At 41.6% G+C, this 17,280-nt stretch overlaps 1 protein-coding gene across 1 annotated transcript in view; it reads left to right on the forward strand.

Annotated features, from left to right (window-relative positions):
* KATNAL1 (katanin catalytic subunit A1 like 1) overlaps positions 1-17,280 on the forward strand; it is a 163,868-nt gene that overhangs the window by 113,360 nt on the left and 33,228 nt on the right. Inside the window, exons 5-7 of the mRNA XM_066583135.1 lie at positions 8,401-8,528; positions 14,992-15,097; positions 15,518-15,676. Coding sequence (XP_066439232.1) covers positions 8,401-8,528; positions 14,992-15,097; positions 15,518-15,676 — 393 coding nt within the window. The remainder of the gene's footprint in view (positions 1-8,400; positions 8,529-14,991; positions 15,098-15,517; positions 15,677-17,280) is intronic.

The raw sequence follows: 17,280 nt of genomic DNA on the forward strand, positions 1-17,280 counted from the left end.
GAAAACCAGGATACAAATTGGATTGGAAAGGGTTAAAGTTGGGGAGCAGGATAAAAAGTTTAACTTCCTAGTTTTGTGTCTGTTAGGGAGTGGGGAGTTAGAAAACAAAAAGCGAGAAGGAAGATCAGAGTTGGTTACTGTCATCTTCTCTAATATAGCAGACCAAATGGGGGTCTACATAAGCTTTTCTTCCTCCCCTGTCTTGGGTGATATGTGTCCTCACATTTCTAGGTCTTTTTTTTTTCTATTCAAGAAATGAGAGGATAAGTTGCACATATAATCACTTCTTCACCTAATCAGACTTTTTCTTGGCTCTGTAATGCAAATGATTTGACTTGGGTAAAGAGTTTTGGTCTCCTCGATCTTAATATATCTATGAAGATATGTGCATGTAGATAAAGCCAGGTAGGAGGAGGACACCCTGCTGGGTTTTGGCTAATCGACTGAATGGGTACCTGTTCAGGACTGCTTTCCCAGCTAGTGGTGTTGAGCTGACTTCCCAGTTCAATAGGTGCTGGATCCACTTCTCTTATAGCAAGAGCTAGATGACTTGGTGGTCGGGCCAAAGTGCACTGAGAAGGTGGATTATTCTGGAATAGGACAATGCAGTGCCAATTGTGACACTGGAAGACAGTCACAATAATTCCACATGATGATGTGCGCTCTCTTATTCAAACGGTTAACTTGGTGTCAACAACTAGAATTAAGATGGTCGAGAGGTAGCCTTTGATTAGGAACCAGAGTGAAATGGTAGCAGCTTTCTTTCTTCCTTCCCTGATAGAATACACTAAACACTTCATTAGCCCTTTACTGTAGCATGTGGTAACAGTTTCTTCACATTGCCCCTTCCACATAAAACAGGCCGGAGCGCAGTCCCACATGTTTTCCCTCTCCTCTTGGTAGTACCAACTGCGCCATCAACATGGCGTCAGCCTTACTTTCTGTTCTAGTCTCTGGACCACCTACTTATGCCCTAATTTAAAGAAACTTCATGCAGTACAATAAATAAGCTTCAATAGTAAACATAATACAAAGGAATACCCCATTTCATAGACATATGGAAAGGGGGCATCTATGAGCTCTGCAGATTGTAAACTTATTAATTTTTAGGAGATGTACACCTCAGGTCTGAGGGGTTTTTTATGCGTATTTTGCAAGCTATTACTTTGATGCAAAATTTTATGATGGTGCCAATGAATGTAAAATTTCTGCGCAAAGCTGTCACAATATGTCAGGTGTCTGTGTTAAAACAAAAAATCATGGGTACGGAGGTCAAAACTATACTCTAAAAGCAGTAGCCAATAAATTTCATGGGTAATACAAAAAGATTAACATTGTGAGCACTCTCCTGTAGTCAACACATGGTCTAAATAAGTAGTAACCCAGAGTTGGAGTCACACAGCATTGCTATTGTTAATTAATGTAAAGTGTGTATGCTTTTAAATGGTCTATTAAGGGTTAATGTTTGGTGTTCTTACTACCTAGCACTGTATGACTATGCAGAATGTAATCTAACCTACTCTGTCTTCTGTCAGTCATCCCTAGCTAGCTTGGGATTGGTTAGCCAGAATTCCTCTAGCTCATGATTAAGTCAGAAAGGTATAAAAGACAGAGAGTGGGTGGAGTTAGACAGTCTAGTCCAGGCCCTGGAGAGTGTCTAGTCCAGAGGAACCTGAGATAGAGACTTTGGAGTTAAGGCTCCCTTCCACTGGCGAGGTAATCGCACGTTTTCAGTGCGATGTGAGAGTGCGAGCTCTCGCAGGAAAGTCCCACATATGTTGTTCTATGACAACCTTTCCACTAGCGATGTTTAAGGGCAAGCTGCGATGTGAGGATTAAAAATCGCAGCAGGAGGATTGTTTCAGCGTTTTGCATTTTTCTGTCGCCCATAGGCCACCTGCAGACGGCCGGGTCGGATCCGGCTGTGAGAATTCTCGCAGCGGGACCCGACCCAGAGCCCCTGCAGAGAGCAGCGTGTCACTCACCTGCTGCCGCGGCTCCGGATCTTTCAGCCGGCGCATGCGCAGACAGGAGCCGTCGGCCGGGGAGTGACTTGCGTTTTTGTTGCATTTTTAACATTAGAAAGTCCCATTGACAATCGCGGTAACAAAAAATGCAGCATTACAAAAACGCAAGTGTGCAGGAGCCCTAGGGGCTCCTTTCCGCTGGCGATAGTGATATCGCTACGAGAAGATCGCAATGTTAAAATCGCATCACAACACTGCAAAATCGCAAGCTTTTGCGTTGCGATGCAAGAATCTGTTTTGTCATTGCACTGTATGGGCGACAGAAAAATGCAAAACGCTGAAACAATCCTGCTGCTGCGATTTTTAATTCTCGCATCACACTGAAAACGTGCGATTACCTTGCTAGTGGAAATGAGCGCTAAAGAGGAGGAGAGAAGAGCAAGAAAGTCAGTAATTCATGAGTCAAGTAATCCTCAAAGCCAGGGAAGAAAAGCTGGAAGCTAATGTCAGTCCCCTGAGAAAAGTGTCAGTAATATCTCATGTCTGAAAGTGTATTGAAAGTCTATGATCTACTTCAAATGGATATAATGCAAGTGCTCTTACTACTGATTTACCAAGTACTCTCTGTCTCCCTGCAAATAAGTGTACAAGTTGTTTTCACCATCTACTGTGGCTTGAAGTCTCTTCCCATCATCATCACGCTGCACTGAGGTATCACACTAACGCTTCAGGGACAAGGACTGCCACCCCTATTATTATTTAGTTCTCCACTTTTTAGATTTATTATTTTTGTTCAGAATGGGTCCCAACCCATATACGGACTGGCGTCACGACAAACTAACATCTTACCCTATCCGACTCCACGGGTAGCAGGTTGTAACAACTACCTATTTTTATTTTGTTTTTATTAGTTTATTGTTTTTGCCACCCGAAGACAGGCATTTTTCTACTCTGCCAGGAGTCACCATGACTACCATCTTATTTTACCCTGCTGCTTAATACCGCCTATGTCTGAGTCACTGCAAATACAGGCACTTGACCAGTATTACGAATGGTAATGTACTACTCGTTTAGGCAATCAAAAGGAATTCTAACATGATTTTCTTATATAATGCAGATGTTATTTGTATTATCAGAGACATGGAAAAGATTGTGTTACAACTCTAGATTTTTCCATAAGATCTAATAAGTCATGTAAAATACATTCTAGTTGTACCCTTTGAATCTGTGTTTAAAGCATTCATGTAAGCCATGGTCACTAGATGGCAGACAGAAAATAGATTTGTGAAAGAGTATTACACAAAAGATCCAACATCATTTCTGCGGGGGAAATAAGTTCGTGTTTTCTGTTCTTTCAAAATGCTGTCATGACAAAGCTGTAAGAGATTCTGTTTCCTGTACGGGCTAATGGATGGCACTGAACCTCCCTTGTAATTAAGTGCTGTCTGTGCAGCATTCACAACTTCCAAAGTAACCTGACTGTTGACAATTCGAAGAATCCTGGCTTCTTTTGTTATATACACCAGCTTTGTGTCCCTGCTGCAAAAACAATGAGTGCCAGCCAGTTTGTTCTAGGTCGGGTAAATGCCAGGCTGCATTCTTCCTTCCATAAGGGCTATTTACCATTATGGCATGGTTCATGGAGTAAAAACAAATCCAATAAATCAAGAGAAAACATGTAATGCCTATATGCCTTATTCCAGCAGGTTATGTAGTCTGACGTCATGCTGCCAGTCACCCTTACGGCAGCCAAAGACTAGGAGGTTTCCTGCCAACACAGTTGATGAAACCTCTTCTAGTCTTTGTAAGGTACTGTTATACAGGTTGACTCTCAGGCACTTAAGCGCCCAACAACCGTTCCAACTATTATCGCTTCTGTACTCTAACATAGGAGCAATGATCACTTACTGAATGGAGGGGGAGCACACCAGAGATCTCTTCCAGCTGCCACCCTCATTTAAAATAAACAGGCAGTCATCCATAGGTGAACGAGTGCCTGTTTACACAGACCAACAGTCAAGGTGCGGTTGTATCTTGATGCCACCGGAAGCTAGGGGTGATCTGGCTTTGCTGGGGTAACGCCCCCTGTCAAGCCCCTAGCTTCTGATTGGCTCGTACAGCGGCAGGGAGGACACTAAGAGCCGAGGTGGCAACAGCACGGGTCCTCCTGCCTGATCCCAGTGCTCGGGCCTCACATATAGTCTCCCTGCTGCACCACTGTCATTGAAGGCACGGCAGCGTGCTCCCCATTGCAGCACGGAAATTCTTGCCTTGTCTCCGCTCCCTGGGCTGCCGCTGAAGTTTGCGCAGCTGTGGTCCACTCGCCTCCGCTCCCAGGTCTGGGAGCGCTGAGAGTAAGACCGCCGGTGACACTGTGCACTGGGCCGTGTGCAGACTGATGCAAACCCTTCCCCGGGGACTGTGACAGCAGCGCCGCTAGTGCAAATGCGACGCGGCCGGCGACTAGTGTGATACAGGAGCTGGTAGTCCAAATTACAGCAGCGGGGTCGGGAGATGGGTGAGCCTGCAGGACTGGTATCTCTGAACTGTGAATGCAGCAGGGTCGGGAGGTGGGAGACACCGCTGGACAGCAGCCTCTGGGGAAGTGTGAGCGGCAGAGCCGGGACGCGAGGCAGAACTGATGTGAGGGAGCTGCGGAGAGTGCCAGCGGGGAGCGGACAGCAGCAGAGCACTGATGGGAACAGTCAGCAGCAGAGGCAGACACGCCAGGGGAAGTGTGAACTGCGGAGCCAGTACGCGAGGCACAACTGCGTCATGTGGGGAAGGGAACCCAATCTGCAGTCCACAGCCAATTGGTAACTAGGGGCGTGACAGGGATGTTCCTCCATGCAAGGCCTGTCAAACCCCTAACTTCCGGTGGCGTCAAAGTACAACAGTACCCAGTCACTTGGTTTTTAGGTGAGCTAAAACCAGACAAATCCAACAACTGAGCAATTCTCATAAACTTGCCCTGTTAAATCGCAGGATAACAGTCACACGTAATAGCTCTTTTGAGCAAGTACTCAGGAGACTATCAGCTTGTATAAAAGTACCCTAAGAGCGGCCTCACATGGACGTGTTTGGGGGCTCTTTTGCACGCACAGAGAATAGAACCTATTGTTTTCAATTGGTTCATTCTCACTCTTGCTCCATTTTGGGAGACAGATTTGCCGCCTGAGCGATGTTGAGCTACTTTTTATGTCATTCTTTTTTTCATACGGACGATATGCTGTCCATATATGTACATCCTCGTGGAAAACCGCATGCATATGCAGCCATATGCAATTCGTATCCGCAGTCTCTTGCAGGTCTGAGCGATGTTGAGCTACTTTCTTATGTCATTCCTTTTTCCGTACGGACGATATGCTGTGTTTTTGCAGTCCTCACTGAGAGCACCATAAGGTTTTGCTCGTCATACTGATTATGATGATATGGCTGCTGTGTGTATCTGTGCAGTGGTTTTGGAGAAACTTGCATTTTATTAGTAGCAGCCAGACCTAGAACTAGTCCTGCATACTTATGAGCTGCAGGTTAGCCACACCCACCCTCCCTCCAGCCAATGATTGGCAGCTCTTTCTCTAGGCACAGAAATAGGCTGATGGCAATCAATCAATGGCTGGAGGGCAGGGTGGGTGAAGCTAGCCTGCATCTTATGAATATCTAGGACTACTTTAAATAGGCCTCTATGATGTAATAAAATGTACCTTGTTAGACTCTTGTTTAATTTATTTGGTCATTTGATAAGTAATGTCCATCAGTATTTTTGGTATAACGAATCTATAATTCATGCGGCATTTCCAATCTTCTCCTTCCCAAAAGCTGTATGTTTTGTCCTTGGCTTATTTCTCAAATAAACCCCTCGAGGAACAAATCCTTCTCATCCCAAGAAGCTAGCTAACATTGATTTTGTAGTTTGCTGTAGGTATGAAGGCTCAGCATGGAGTAATGCATTCGCATATATCTGTCAAGACATTTCCACTTAGATCTACCAGGATAAACAGATCTAAAATTTCTGTTCTATTATAGCGAAATGGATTCATCAACTTAAAGTTCAAAACTTTAAAGAGTGTCATAAAATGTTACATTTTCATTATTTTGTTGCTGTATAAACAGCATGTCATCTATATAGCGCATCTGTTCAGGCAAAGTTACCATTCCTTGAGTCAAAACTGACATGGCGACCTTTTTAAATAAGTGGCTGTCTGAATACAAAAAAGGCAAAAGAAATTACGATAATTACAACATTAATTTACAAGATTTCAAATCAGACTACAAAGTCTTAAAAAAATGTGTTACAGTATTCCCTAGAAGTTTAGAAACACCCCTTTTAAAATATAAAATTTGGAAGAAATAGACAAAAATCTCATTGCTTTGGGATGTAGGCATTTATTAAACAAAAACCACTCAATCTTACAACTAGCTCACTTTAAAAGGAGTCTGTCATCTACTTTTAGCCCTATATGCTAAGTTTCTATGGGCTGAAAGTAGGTTTCCTGAATGCATTGAGCGATTCTGCTAAGGAGTCCGCCCATTCTAAATTTTGGAAAGGCAGACTACTTAACAACAGCGCTCAATGCATTCTGCTCAAGCTTTCAGTGCTCACATATGGGGAAGGCAAGTATAAAACTTACATTTGCAGACTCCATGGGTCACTTACTTTCAGCCCATAAGCTTAACTTATAGGGCTAAAAGTAGATGACAGATTCCCTTTAAATTTTGGACCATTCGAAATCTCTAGCCTTTTCCATATGGGAAAAGGAGGAGACACAAATTAGATATTAGAAAAAACTTTCTGACAGTGAGGGTGATCAATGAGTGGAACAGGTTACCATGGAAGGTGGTGAGTTCTCCTTCAATGGAAGTGTTCAAACAAAGGCTGGACAGACATCTGTCAGTGATGATTTAGTGAATCTTGCACTGAGCAGGGGGTTGGACCTGATGACCCTGGGGGTCCCTTCCAACTCTTCCATTCTATGGTCTGACAAACTTACATACTCGTGGCTTGCAGTGGATAAACTTTGATGTTTTTCAGTGGGCATACCGACCAGTAGAAAACCTCCCAGGGAGGTCTCTGACTAGTGATTTGCTGTTTAAACATGAGGAGTTTTCAAACCTTTTGAGGATACTGTACATCTAAAACTTCCCCGTGTTTGGAAAATGGTTGTAATGAATCAATAAAAACCTGATTGCAGACAAGTGTTACAATTTTCTCTATAGAATAGCATAACGTTTTGGAAATCTAAGGTTTTATGTTACTCATTTCAAATTGCTTTAAAAAACTCCAAAGCTGCTTTCTACATGTATAAAAAAATGCTATAAATACTTAAGAAATTGTATGTGCCATTCACAACTGTGCAAGAAATCTGCTTTAAGAGCCATGTTCATGGAACAATTTTTTAAACTGGTGATGCACAATTGATGGTGTGAAAAAGCATTCGGAGTATCTCCTGATCATTTACAGCTGAACAGCCATCCAGGAGGAATCTCCTTATGCTTGACAAGGACCATAATTGTTGCCTGACTTCGGCTGTTATGATAGCTGGGAGCTAGACAGGCATATGTATTGTAAATGTACCTACGTTAATATTTACCATCACTGCCTATGAAGCCAGTAATTTTTAGGTATGAATGAAAAAAGTAGATTAAGGATAAACAATAGGTAAATGGCTGGAGGACCGTTTTCGTAATTATTGTTACGATCATTCAGAAAGTAACACCACCTTAAAGGGTTTTTCTTGGAGGCAGGGAAATATTAAAAATAGAAAAGTAAGGCCCACTCATTCTCTTGTGCCATCCTGGTCCAGCCTAGGAGCTCCAGTTCCTGCCACTGCAATCCCAAATGATGAAGTGGTCATGTGCCATTCAACCAATCACAGACCTCAACAGTCATTTGCCCTTTATAACAGAATCACCACTGAAGCCTGTGATTGGCTGACCAATCACGTGCACAATGAACGTCATGTGACATCCTCCTCTTCCTAAATTAGTGTGGCGGGGACCAGAAGGGACACGGGAGTTGAGTATGGCTTGTTTTTCTAGTTTTAACTTTTCTATGCATATATATTTTTTCTCCTCCTTTATTTTCTACTTCTGGAAAATTCCTTTAAGGAATAAATGCCTGTCTTGCATCAAAGCTAATGTTTATTTTTTTAACACGTAATGTCAATTTCAACCATTTTCTTTTTCATGTTCACATTTTTCCCCCTTTTTGTAGCTTTTTTTTACCTGTGCACACTTGTGAGATTTTTATTTTTTTTGTAGTTTTATGTTTATGTCCAGTAGATATGAATGTGTGTATTTTTGTAGCCTTCATGTATTTATAGGTAGTGCACTTTTTTAGTTAGCATGATAGCATAAATATAGCACAGTCACAAATGCCATTCGGAATGTTGGTTCCCAAGCTGTGTTGAACATAATTCTACCTGTTCTGTAGGGACGAAAAAATCAGCAAGACGCCGGTGGAGAACATGAGCTGAAGAAGTTTGATGGTGCTGGATATGACAAGGATCTTGTCGAAGCATTAGAGCGTGACATCATCTCCAGGAATCCCAATGTACATTGGTATGTTTGAGTAATCTTACAGTGACTGTAATATGATACTTGACGTTGCAGTATATTCCTTAATTGAGAAATTTAACTTTGCTCATACATTTATTCCAATTCATCTTTAAAGGATTTGTCCAGTTGTAAACGATTGATGGCTATTCTTACGATAGGACCTCAATAGTAGATCAGCGAGCGTCTGATGCCTGGGACTCCTGCCGATTAGCTATCAGCTGGGGCTTTGTTCTCATCCACTGAGACCGTTCTGTTCTTACTGCTGCAGTGTCTGGGCTTGGTATTGATGGCCAAGTTCCCATTCACTTCACTGTCTGTAATACTAAGCATGGCCACTTCAGTGAGAGTAGAGCTGTCTGCTTCCTGCAGAAATCGGCTCAGTGCATGAGCACAAATGCCCAGCTAAGGATAGGCCATCAATAGTTTACAACTGGACAAGCCCTTTAAATTAGAGATCTTGTTATGCCCTCATTTCAGTGGGCTGGCTACATAGCTTTGCATCCGAGCCCTGTTGACTTAAATAGTGTCTTTTTTTTTTTTTCTTTTCTTTTTGTGTATACTTAACCCTGTTACCCTGTGCGGGAATTTCTTAAATTCAGCTCCTAGGGCTGTTAATGTGCCAAGTGGGCAATCCCCACCGCTCACTGTCAACAGGTGATGGGATTGACAGTGAATGGTGGGGACTGCCCACTTGACACATCCACAATGCCGTGAGCCGAATGTAAGAAAAGCCCACACAGGGTAATGGGATTGAGTATAGACAAAAGATCTTGGAGCCTGTGGGAAATTTCAAATCTGAATGTTGACCCTGACAAATACATTTGATCACAAAATGGTTATACCACGCCATCCAATGATGTAGAACACTCCAATACAGCCTGATTTTGAAATCGTTAAGCAACAAATAGTGTAATTTTATTATTGGATTTCCCATACCGAATTTCGTTATGATCATTTAGCAACTTTGAGCTTCGGAACTTGAAAGGGAATGGATCATCAATATATTATTTTACTAATTAAAAATAAATTAGAAAAATATGTATTAGTATCAGGTTTCAATTTTTGATTTGATTTGTGTAATTGTATTTTCTGTACATGATTATGGGGCAGCCATCTTGCCTGAGTTGCAGTTAACAGCATTCAGAGATGTGCTTTACAGCAGCCTCATGAACCATAGAAGCAGTAGACTGGACTTTTGAGGGAAAGTGTTGTGGGCATGCTCTGTGACCATATGCAGAGGTCCTTGTGCAGGGAGGAGGAAGGGTGAGCTGTGACTATTACCTATTGTGAGTGGTGGATCCTGTGTTATATTGTAGGTGTTATCTATCATTGTAATCCTACCTTTGATGATAATGAGATTCTATTACCTCTTGTTATTATTGTTAACCATTTACTCAGTCATTACCCTTGGTGACCCTGAAGGCGAGCTCCCTCTGTGTTTTTCGGTTTTGCACTGCTTCTTTCAGTTGTGTGATATCCATGCCAGTATCCGCTCTGACAGCCATCGTGTCCTTTGGCGGTCGGGTCTTCTTTTGTCGCTGATCTGTCCAAGCATTATAGATTTTTCTAGCGATTCTACTTGCATTACATAGCCAAAATCTGTAAGTCAGAGTCCGGTCATCTTGCCCTCCAGTGACATATCAGGTCCTATACAAACTTCTCTGTTACTCTCGCCGTCCAGGGTATTGGCAGTAGCTATCGTCAGCACCACAGCTCCAACGCATCAATCTTCCTACCAGCTTTTTGTTGCAGTCCAGCTTTCACATCCATACATGATTATGGGGAACACAATGGTCTGCACAATCCTGCATTTAGTTACAATGCCGATATCCCTACTTTTTCAGATTTTGTCGATGTTTAGCATCGCGCTTCGCCCCAATGCTATCCTATATTTTATCTCTGGCATAGATTCTTCATCCTGGGCAATTTTCATACCAAGGAAAATTAAGTCTTGCAACCATTCTACAGCCTCATTGTTGATTTTGAGTTGAATTTGGCCATTTTTGCTGCCATCCTAATATTATCTGTACAATACAGGTAGTCTAAGCCTATTATAAACCTTAGCGGTCAGGGTGAAAACTATTTTTTAGCCCTTTTTTAAAAAAAATAATAATACAGCTAGTAACATGGAAAATTAATAATATCTAAAATAAAAATCTTAAAAATAAGTTTAACTTAAAAACTTTATTTAAATCATGTCATTTTCTGATGACCCGTTCCCTTTAAAGATATTCTATTGATTTGCTTAAAATGCTCCGTTCCATATTCTTCCCCGTTTGTTGGTTACACTTGGCTTCCTGCGGTTTGCCTGTGTTCTGCCCTGGTTATCTGTTGTCAGCCATGCTTATTGTATCCCTCTGGTTTATATTCCAGCATGAGAAATGTGGCTCTGACATTTTATTATATTTTCCCGTCCTGAAATAAAGAGAATAAATGCAGCATGAATCGTAAAGCGGTTATATAGAGCGCCAAGTGCAGCGATGCAGGAAAATCCACGCTCTTTAGAAATATACTTTTGGAAATTGTTACTGGCTTAAGTGATTAACGTCCGAGCAAAACAGAGCTACACTTAAGCCTAGCAAATCCCCCACCTAGCTGTGAATTTATATTTCAGTCACTTGAAATGTAATATGGTATTTACAATAAAGCTGCATTTCAGCGCTGATTTGTGAGTTGGTAATAAAATGTTTGTTTTGTTCATATGGGAATTTCTGGATATTATAAACGAAAGATAACAAGACAATTGGAGAACAAAACCTTCAGATATCGGCTCTGGCGCTCACATAGGGGCCATACGTCAAATAAAGGCAAATATACATTCGGTGCTGATTAATTTCTTACTAGATCTCTATTGCAGTCTGTTTTTAGAGCTAAAATAGAGCTAAAAATTCCCAATGTACATAGTGAGTTAGACGCTAATATTCGGGCTGCTTGTAGTGCCCTCTACTGGGAGCCTATCAGCCCAGATTATGTATCCTATAGGAAAAAGGCTGCCTGCACACAACCGGATTTCAATTGCGTGATCCACGATCGTCACCCATGCGGGACGATCCGCGGTATTCCACACTCATTGGAAAAATAGAACATTCGCATGTCGGCTCTCATGAGAGGATAGCAATTGTGATTTCCACAAGCGGATTTAAAGTCACAGCCTGTTTTATTTGTGAGCAGACTCCGCACTCCATTGAAGCCGTCTAACCCACAGTTGACACCGTGGATAGGCAACAGTTATCCGCTTCATCGCCTAGCGATGGAACGGGAAGAACAGTATTAAAAAAGAAAAAAAATTGGATTGCACATGACCGATGGCAAGCGTCCGTGGTAATTTGCAATACAGAAAACGAAGGTACGTGGGTCGCCAGCCGGGGTCAGAGCCAGATTCCGCTGCGGGCTCTCGCATGCGGAATCCGGATCGCCTTTGTGTAGACTGTCAAAGGGTGAAGTGAAGGTAGCATAAATACTAATTAATAACCCTGTAGTGAACAAGCGTAGGCTTGAAACATAGGCTATCATAAATTTACGGCGCAGGTTTAAAGCTCGTGCAATGTAGCAGGGGCGGGTCGGGTGCTCGGCTGTCTACTGACAGCTGGGTTCCCGCTGTAAATATGTGCAGTATGTTTTAGAGAAAAGTGAAATTAGAAGTGTAATCTGATGAGAGGAAGACTTGTGATAAATGCAGAATGCAAGTCCTAAAATGACCTGAAAAAGTTATTCCCCTTTTACATTACGTACACCTGGTGTAAGCACCAAGTCATGACTGACTCCTAGGGTGATGTCACATTGTGGCGTTTTCTTGGCAGATTGTTTTTTTTTTTTTGCCATTGGTGCTTTGTCATTACCTTCCCCAGTCATCATTTACTCTCCAGCAAGCTGGGTAATCATTTTGCCAACCTCGGAAGGTTGAGTCGACTACCTAACCCAAGCAGGGATTGAACCCACAACCTTCAGGTCGTGAGCGAGAGTACACGACTGCATTTCTTAACACTGCCTTACGACTCTGTGCCACACAAGGCTCCCTTTTACATTACACGGCAGCTTATTTTGAAAGATCATCTGAAAGTGCAGGTATGTTTTAAATTTACCCCAATTTGGCACGTTTGTGTAGACCCTATGCTACATTAGCCTTCTTTGCAGCTTACTCTCCATTTGTCCATACTGTAGGCAGTAGTAAATAATACAGAAGATACTGGCAGTAGTGATAATCTTGTATGTGAGATGACTGAATCATATCTGTGGTCATGCATGTTTGCAGCATACTCTCCAGAGTAGGCCGCTGTAAGTGCATGGTATTGCAGGACATTTCCTAAGGCGTAATACAGCACCGGATGTTGAGGAAATTAAATAGGAATTATCTAGGTAAATTGCAAATATTTGTTTTTGCTGTGGTATCTGCAGTCCTTCCGGTGTTTGTTTACATGTAGATGCTATGTAACTGCTGCAGCCCATCAGTCCCTGCAACAGTCTTATGTCCCTACTACTGGCACCATTGTTGAGTGATATTGGCCAGTGCGCTAGGAATACAGCATGTGACCACTAGAGCAGTCACCAGCAGTATAGAGCATCAGTTCTGCTCCGTTTTAAATAAAGACCGTGAGGATTGCCAGGGTAAAGGGCAGGTGAGTAGTGTTTTTTTTTTTTGTTTGTTTTTTCTTAATCACACTTCCAGCTTTTTTATTTTTTTCAAAATCTGATAACTCCTTTAACCCCTTGAGTGGCACGCCCGGAAATTTTCCGGGACGAGCTCCACTGCTCATAGTGACATAGCCCGGAAGATTTCTGGGCTATGTATCACTATGGGAGCTGCAGGGCACAATGCCACAAGCTGTGACAGTGTGCTCTGCCTGCACTGTCCCACAGAGAACAAAGCAAGGGCTTTGAAAAACCAGCAGAAGATATTGCCGATATGTCGGCAATCTCCTGCTTTGTTTACAGGTTGCCATAGAGACCATCGGCTTGTCAGAAGCAAGCCGATGGTCTCTGTGGCAGGGAGAGCTTGGTGCTTGGCTGTCAGAGGACAGCTAGGTACCAGCTCTTACAGCAGAGATCAGAGAAAACCTCCGATCTCTGCTGTGTTAACCCTTTACATGCTGCAGTCTATGTGACTGCAGCATGTAAAGGGCTGTCACTGCAGCATGTAAACGGCTGTCACCATCGGACCCCCGGAATGTGATCAGGGGTCCTGATGGGTCCCTGTGGAAGTCCCCTAAAGGGACAAAAATTAAAAAAATTAAAAAAAAAAAAAAAAGTAAAAAAATTATTTAAAAAATCATAAAAGCACTTGTGTCTCCCTTTACTTTGTAAAAAATCAAAAATACAATCACACATGTGGTATCCATGCATCGTAATGACCCAGAGAAGGAAGTTAATACATTATTTAACTCCTTAATGACATGGCCCCTTTTTTTCTTTTTTCCCCATTTCTTTTTTTCCTCCCCCCTGTTTAAAAAATCACAACTTGTCCCGCAAAAAGCAAGCCCTTATATGGCCATGTCAATGGAAAAATGAAAAAGTTATGGCTCTTGAGACGCAACTGCAAAATTAGTTGAAATTCAATGATTAGACCATTTTAAAAAACCTGCCCTGGTGGGCACAACAGGGTGGTAGGAAACCCGCCACTCAAGGGGTTAATATATCCCTTTAAGGTCCTACTTTCATTTTCTCCAACTTTGACATGCATTTTTGATAAAATGGTCATTGTTCTTTCTAGAATGTGCTGTTCTTTATATTACATGCTCTGTATTTTGACTTGTGCATGGTTTTGTCCTATAATTGATAGCTAGGATCCTAAAACCTCTATTTTTTTTCCATTTGGCTGTTATTAAAAAAAATAAATACATGGAAAATATACCCTATATCACAATTAGTCTTTTAAATTTAAAGTTGTATTCCAGAACTTTTACTATTGATCAACTATTGATGACCTATCCTGAGGAAAGGATAGGTCATTGATCGTAAAAGTCATGGAATGCCCCTTTAAATATCATTCTCCGGTGACCTTTAGTGAAGGCTCTTTCTTTTTCACTTTCTGGCTTTCATTATTTCTCTGTCCCACTTTAAGGCCTCGTTCAGACGAGCGTTTTTTTTTTTTGTGCACAAATAGCCGTGTAGAGAAATTGCGTGAACGAAGCTAAATGCGTGATCTACATTTGCGCATAATTTGCTCATTCACGCGGTCCATGGTAAGTGCTGTGTGTTTAGTCCAGCTCCCATAGGAGTCAATGGAAACTCCTGCGCAACACACACCAAAGATAGGTCAAAACCTAGCTTTTCATGCAGCACACACCTTGGATATCTTTTCACGTAGCCCGCATGTCCTATCTTTTGAGGGTGTAAGTATTTTGCGCGTCTAAAAATCCTTCATGTGAACGCTTCAATAGGAAACTATTGGTTCTACTAAACGCCATCTTTTTATGTGTTTTTTTTTTTTTGTGCGTTTTAATCTCTCTTCTTACCTGTGTCTAAATAGGGAAGATATTGCTGATCTGGAAGAGGCAAAGAAATTATTACGAGAAGCTGTAGTCCTTCCTATGTGGATGCCAGATTTTTTTAAGGGGATCCGAAGACCATGGAAGGTAAGAAAAAGAATAGAACGATTCAAGTGCATTTAATTGTATGCGTATATTTTGTTGCACGGCGGAGTAGGTTGGTGCTATAGAAAGAAGATTATTATTGTTGCAAGTCTCTTCTTTGATCAATCCCCTACCTTCTCCCATTTTACCTAGGGGCTGGAATACAGAGATCTTTCTTTCTACCTCTTTTGGTGTTTTGCACAGTCATCTCTATGTAGAGATTATTTCATTTTATTTCTACAGATGTCAGGCAGTTGTAGAGGTCATTCCATTAAAGAACTGGTGGTATAACCAAGACATCACTTTGTTTCAACTTATCAGAAAAAACTGAATTGTAAATAACCAAATCCAATTTTGGTCACTTTGCTTTCTAGTAGGAAAAGGTAACTGAAAATGTATTTTGTTTATATCTTCTTTCTTTAGGGCGTTTTAATGGTCGGACCACCCGGTACGGGTAAGACTATGCTGGCTAAAGCTGTCGCAACAGAATGTGGAACTACTTTTTTCAACGTTTCATCATCAACCTTAACGTCGAAGTATAGGGGAGAGTCTGAAAAGTTGGTGCGCTTATTATTTGAGATGGTAGGTTTCTTTTCGTAGTCCATTTCAAATTGTGTTGGTGATGTCTTAAAATGATGATCAAATTTCTTCCATTTGCCATTGGTGTTGGTTGAGAACCTAAACTTTCTACCAAAAATAGACTATAGTATTAATTCTTGCAGATGTTAAATGTAACTTGCCATGCCCTTGCTGTGAACTTTCTAGCATCGCTCTTGTACCTACTAGTCATCTTTCATAATACATTCAGTACATTCAGATGTTTTATGACTTATTTAGTACACATGGAAAGCTTGGATACTCCACTTTCTCAGGTCTAAAAAGTGTGAGAATGAACTCTATTTGTACATTACCGGTCTGGTGAAACCGCCAATCTCCACTGTTTGATAAAACATACTTTTTAGTTTTTCTTGTTACCCGAGGAGGGAAAGTCCTCTGAGCTTAAAGTGGTGCAAATGTACTGTACGGAATATAAAAAGCAGTGAAATCTAAATGTATATAGGAGTCAGGTATTCAGAGGTTATAAAAATGGCATGAACAAGGCACAGTACCTGCAACATATGGAGACCTTAGAATAACTTGTCTTGTAGTTCCAACAAACCACCAGTGGGGGAGCCCAGCATCAGCAGGGGCTGCCCATTAGTTAGCTGGTTACTAGAGGATGTAGTAGATGGAGTTAACCAATGTGACATGCGACGGTCAACTGTACCTTGTGGTTGATCTCTTTAGAAAGGGGTTGTTCCTATATTTTGAACATTTGGTACTCTCTCATCAGCAGTATACTTGTGAATGGCGAGCTGAAGAATGGTCTATTGATCTGTAGTTACAGTGGGTTTGGAAAGTCTTCACATCTGCTCACCTTATTTTTTTTTCATTTTTGTTATGATTTGGTCTTGTGCAAATTTAAAAAATTAGGTTTTGCGCCATCATTCTGCACTCATCATCCCATAATAACAAGTGAAAAAAAATGTTAGAAATCTTTATCAGTTTTTCAAAAAAATTAAAAGATAGCATTTTGCATTGTTATAAGTATTCAGACCCTTTGGTATAACACTTGAAATTTAGCTCTGGGGGCCTCCCATTTCTCTTATTTGAGGTGTTTCTACACCTTGTTTGCACATTATTTTAAAAGAAACACCTCTATCTATTTAAGGCCTCATAGCTTACAATGTATATCGGAGCCAAAACCGAATGAAGAGGAAAGATCTGCCGGTAGAGCTCAGAAACAGGATTATGTGAAATCTCAGATCTGGAGAAGGCCTTAAGTTTCTGCTGAACTGAAAGTTCCCAAGAGCACAGTGACCTCCATAATTCTTAAATGGAAGAAGTTTGGAACAGCCAGGACTCTTCCAAGAGCTGGTCGACCCACCAATCTAAGTAATTGGGGGAGAAGGGCCTCAGTAAGAGAGGTAACCAAGAACCCAATGGTCCAAAGATCCTTTGTGCAGATGGAAGAAACTTGCAGAATATCAACCATCACTGCAGCACTCCACCAATCTGTGTTTTATGGAAAGTGGCCAGAAAGAAGACTCTCCTCCGTAAAAGACACATGAAAGCCCAATTGGAGTTTGCTAAAAAGCAACTACAGAACTCTGACTGTGAGAATGAATATTCTAGAGTCTGATGAA

The sequence above is a fragment of the Eleutherodactylus coqui genome, chromosome 1 (assembly GCF_035609145.1).
Source record: "Eleutherodactylus coqui strain aEleCoq1 chromosome 1, aEleCoq1.hap1, whole genome shotgun sequence".
Classification (NCBI taxonomy): Eukaryota; Metazoa; Chordata; class Amphibia; order Anura; family Eleutherodactylidae; genus Eleutherodactylus; species Eleutherodactylus coqui.